The following is a 5,000-nucleotide window of genomic DNA, read 5'->3' as shown; positions in this document are numbered from 1 at the left end:
CCCCTGCTCACCTTCCCTTGTTTCTTTCAGATCTGCCCCATCTGCGCTGCCTTGCCTGGAGGCGACCCCAATCATGTGACCGACGACTTTGCCGCTCACCTCACACTTGAACACAGAGCACCTAGAGATTTAATATCCTTTCACTGTCCATTTCCTGAACTATGACTCACCCCCACAGACAGCGCTCTGTCCATTGGTTCTTAGTGGCTTTGGTGTGTGTGTGTGTGTGTATGTGTGTCTGCATGTGTGTGTGTTTGTTTCTGTTTGTGTATTGGTGTGTGTTTGCATGGGTTTGAATTGCACTAGTTTTGCATTTCAGCTTGGCAAGCTGACCACCGATTGCTTTGTGTGTGTGTGAGAGTGTGTGTGTGTGTGCAGGGGCGCGTGCAGGAATGAATGCTATGGTACGCACACCCACCCACAGACCCCCGCAACGATACTTTCAACGCGTTGATATCTGTCTGTTTCCTGGTTAGGTTCGTGCATTGGTCAGCTAAAAACTAGCCTACATAGTACTAACAACATCCACATGAAATATCTTTACAACAACAATGCCTACCTTTTCATTTGGACAACTTTATACAGCCCTATGAAGGCTAAAGTTACCTTTAGTTTTGTTTTAGCGTACCGTTCACGTATGGCTTTAAACAGCTGTAATGCTAGCCTAGTGACTGACTGACTGACTGTCTGTCTCTTCCTTGGCCAGCTTTCTGTGCTTGAGGTATGAGTTGACCTTTGTCCTGTGTGTGTGTGATGGTGGTTACTAGATTTTATTAGCTCTGCTCTGCGCTCCGTTCATTCACCAGTTTAGCGATGTCAGAGTGTGCAGTGAACTCTGGACTGGGTGTGCACCATATCTGTGTCGGTGTTTATGCACTCCACCACATACGTGTAGATATGTCCTTCTATTTACTCTGTGTGTGTGTGTGTGTCGGTCAGTACTGTGCCTGTTACCATACCTGAAGAGGGGCTCTGGCTGAGACCAGGGCCTGGTCCCACTCAGGTGAAGGTCAGGTGTGAGCAGCACCACCAACACCAGACTGTGGATGTAGATATATGTACTTCTTTTCACTCTGTGTGTGTGTGTGTGCGCGCACATGCGCATGTGTCAGAACATGTAGAACATTTATCTTATATAATATTTCCAAATATAATGCAAAATTATTCTGATTTGTTTTTGTGCTCAGGCATGCTCTGAATCAGGAATAATTTTCGCTTATAACTGCAGAGATCACATGTTTGTGAGCCTAATGCAGTCTACCATGAGAAATAATTTATTACTTAGCAGTTAGGAGTGTGTACATCATTTGTCTTAATGGGGTTTGCAGAGTTGCTTTAAGGCACTTACCCCTAGATGGTTTGGATGTTGATCTATATGAATTGGACGCGTTGGTATTAGAGTATTTGGGCATTTATTATTCCGTGTGTGTGTGTGTGTGTGTGTGTGTGTGTGTGTGTGTGTGTGTGTGTGTGTGTGTGTGTGTGTGTGTGTGTGTGTGTGTGTGTGTGTGTGTGTGTGTGTGTGTGTGTGTGTGTGTGTGTGTGTGTGTGTGTGTGTGTGTGTGTGTGTGTGTGTGTGTGTGTGTGTGTGTGTGTGTGTGTGTGTGTGTGTGTGTGGGGGGGGGGTTTAGGTATGCGTGGATGCATATGGCTGACTGTGTGCTGTTTGTGCATATGTTTATGTCCTGAATGTTCCTGTGTACTATGTGTGTTGTGTTCTGCGTGTTCCTTAATGTTCACCCCCACGATGAGACCAGCGGCGTGCGGCACGTGCGCCGGATGTTCCACCCCGGCCGTGGGCTGGGCGGTCCGCGGGCCCGCCGGACCAACATGCACTTTACCAGCAGCTCCACCGGGGGGCTCTCCTCCTCACAGAGCTCCTCCTACTCTCCAAGCAATAGGGAAGCCATGGACCCCATAGCAGGTATGTGCACACAGCTGATTGTCACTGTCTGGGACACCCCCCCCCCCCCCCCCCCCTCTTCTCTCTCCCTGGATGTCTTTCTTTATTTCTCTGTCTTTCTGTGTCTCTCCATCACTCTTTCTCTCACACTCCATCTTCCTCTGTCTTGGGCGGGGAGTTTTTTTTAACTCCTTGTCCTTCTTTCCTCTGCTGATGTCTCTCCCTCTTCATCCCTGTATCTGTCTCTATCTATCTTCACTAGGGATGCACGATATATCGACGGCCTATATATTATTGGCCGATAAGTGAAAAAATGAAAATATTATTATCGGTCCGATAACAGAATTCTGGCAGATAATTTGCGCCGATATTTTTTAAAGTCCTAATTTAGGCCTACGTAAGGTCCGTCTGGCTACACTGAGCTACTTGAGCTTGGTTGGCTATACTTTTTCCTCAATATAATGTCAGCGGTGTGAATGTATTTCACCACTCTAAAAAAATGTGTGGATATGTGTTCATTTGGGAATCTGTGCATCTCAAAATCCTCTCGTGAATGATCCGCCATTTAACCTTACCAGAGCTCAGCCCTATCTAGAGCCGTCTTGTGCTGATGTGTTTGCACTTTACCGCGCTGATCGGGGAAACAAATAAGCAAACTCGTTAGTGGGACGAGTACATAAGTAGCCCTAGTTCTAAGTTGTGTTTTAGTATTATATTTGCATTATGTTAGCTTGGGTTTTGTATTACTACCTAGAAATATGCTAACCATTCCTGCTTCAGTTCCAGACAGGTCATCATAATAAGTTATTAAAACCTTCGGGGCTAACCCCTTTCATTTCTTCTGCAGCAGGTTGTGCGCAACAGAGTAGACGGACATAAGATACAGTCTGAGGAGTTGCAGCTTTATTCAGTTGAAACTAAATATAAGTTTCCCTCACAAACTCTGATTTGGTCACTATACGTCGCGGAGACATGCCAGGTGGGGCGCGAACTGACATGAAAAACAGGAGTTTTTTTTATTTATTTTTTTATCTGTAGCTTGGGCCCAGGTAGCACCCAATGCGCAATGGACGCACTGTGTTATTCACAGGGAAGCGCTCGTGTCAAGGCAGCTTAGTTAGTCCCGACCTACATGAGATTTTGAACGTTGTTGTGAGAGTGGTGAATTTCATCAAAACCCGGCCCTTAAAAGCGCGTCTATTCTCCGCACTTTGCGAAGAGAGGCTGTACTGTTTCACAGTGAGGCAAGGTGGCTTTCCCGAGGTAAAGTGCTGTCGCGCGCATTTCAAAAATATTTCCCAACCAGCAGTGCTCAGTATGACTGGATTATCCATTTAATGCAGCATGTTGGTATTTCATTGAATATATTGTACAATGCTGTAAAATGGCCTATACTTCCTAATATGTTGCTGGAAAACAGAAATATGTGTGTTATGTATTTATTTATTATTATAGCTGCAGCACCGGCTGATTTTAACTCTGTTGAAGAGGATATATTTAGAACTTGTCATTATTTCAATAAATTTGACAATTTTAAGCTTGACCTACCACTTTCTTAGAGCAATGAGGGACAGGTGGGGCTCGAGAATGCCCCCTTGATCAAAGTGGGGAATGAAAGAAAAGGTTTGAGAACAACTGATCTAGTTTGTTAACTACCAGAGTCACGAGTTGGGTCGCGATAGTCTGTCATTTTTAAAAAGTGGGTCCCCAGAAAAAAAGTTTGAGAAACACTGCTGTAGCTTATTCCCAGCTGAGCCGTTTATGAGCATTTAGTCCTAAATTAAAACGATTCATACTCTCTAGCCACTCACTCGCAATTCACTGACGTCAGGTTCACTTAAAGGAGCCACATGTACTGGGGCTAGGCTACTGTTATGTTGTTGACTGCCGTACTATTGAGGACTATTATGAGTTCTTTCCATCATTTGGTGGTAGGTAAAATTACTGCAATAAAATTATGCTTATTAAATGCTTTCCCCAAATCACTTTTCACAATTTTTTTTTTTTCAAGAGTAATATTATCGGTTATCTTATCGGTATCGGCCACAACAAACCAATAAATATCGGTTATCGTTATCGGCCCTAAAATTCCATATCGGTGCATCTCTAATCTTAACTTGTCTATGTCTAGGGAGGAGTGTTTCTTTCTCGTCTCCTTGTTTTGCCCACTCGTCTCCTTGTGTCCTTCCTCATCTCCTTTTTCTCCCATGCTGTCAAGTGTTATCTTACTCTCTGGCTCCCCCTCCTCCTGCTTCTGTCTCTCTCTGTCAGTGACTCCCCCCTCTTGCTCACTTTGCTCCACGCAAGTTTTTTTTTTCCCTCTGCGACTTTATACTTTGGTCACATCACACCCTCAAACCACACAGTGATGACTTCTTTCCTCACACGTCGAGACCCTTAATGCCTCATAAGGAAAGCAGTTTGGTAGAGCATCTAAATCCTCTGTGGAGGTGTCTAGAGTGTTGTTGATTTGGCGTACCCTGCTCTCCAGTGAATTTCTGATGAGAAGCCAGACTTACTCGGCATGGCAGGGCGACTTATCTGTTCCCTCTGATTACACTCATGACCGATCACTCGCCCCGATTAAATCTTTTGATGAGCTAGAGTGTGAGAACATGCTACAGCTTGCTGGACCAATATTACGATGTCCTCTCGTTCACGCCAGTGAACTTTTGTTATAACGCTGATAATGTATTGTCAACAACATAACTATGCCAGATTGTACAGTTTAACAACACATTAACAACAAGACTATGTATGTATTTCAAGACTATGTATCTGCCCTAAGCCTGGGCTCATCTGAGTGGCTTGTTTGGGTCCATCAGTGCCAGGTCCGTCTGACTGGGTGTGACTGTCGGGCTCCGTGAATGATTTTCTCCGTTGCTATCTCTTCACCTCACCACAGCCCCTGTCTCTTGTGTTGATTGTTTGAGGCTCAGAGAGAGAAACCTCAGCTGGATCTGTTGCCAAGGAGACCAGTCAACAAGTACAGTTCTTTTTTTTGTGTAGTTATTCAGCAGCCATTTGAAAACGAAAACTGCTGTCTTAAAACATGACTGAAACGGGGGGAAAAACATGTGGTATCCTCAAAATCATG

At 44.7% G+C, this 5,000-nt stretch overlaps 1 protein-coding gene across 1 annotated transcript in view; it reads left to right on the top strand.

Moving 5' to 3' along the window:
• The window catches only part of kcmf1 (potassium channel modulatory factor 1), a 19,890-nt gene that overhangs the window by 5,679 nt on the left and 9,211 nt on the right, over nt 1-5,000 (top strand). The window contains exons 4-5 of the mRNA XM_076284330.1: nt 31-132; nt 1,747-1,924. Of these exons, the coding sequence (XP_076140445.1) occupies nt 31-132; nt 1,747-1,924 (280 nt within the window). The remainder of the gene's footprint in view (nt 1-30; nt 133-1,746; nt 1,925-5,000) is intronic.

The sequence above is a fragment of the Alosa pseudoharengus genome, unplaced genomic scaffold, assembly GCF_046254945.1.
Source record: "Alosa pseudoharengus isolate Yale_2024_CS ecotype anadromous, Long Island Sound unplaced genomic scaffold, YU_APseudo_1.1 YU_APseudo_1.1_scf_14, whole genome shotgun sequence".
Lineage (NCBI taxonomy): Eukaryota > Metazoa > Chordata > Actinopteri > Clupeiformes > Clupeidae > Alosa > Alosa pseudoharengus.
This window is presented reverse-complemented; position numbering and strand designations above follow the sequence as displayed.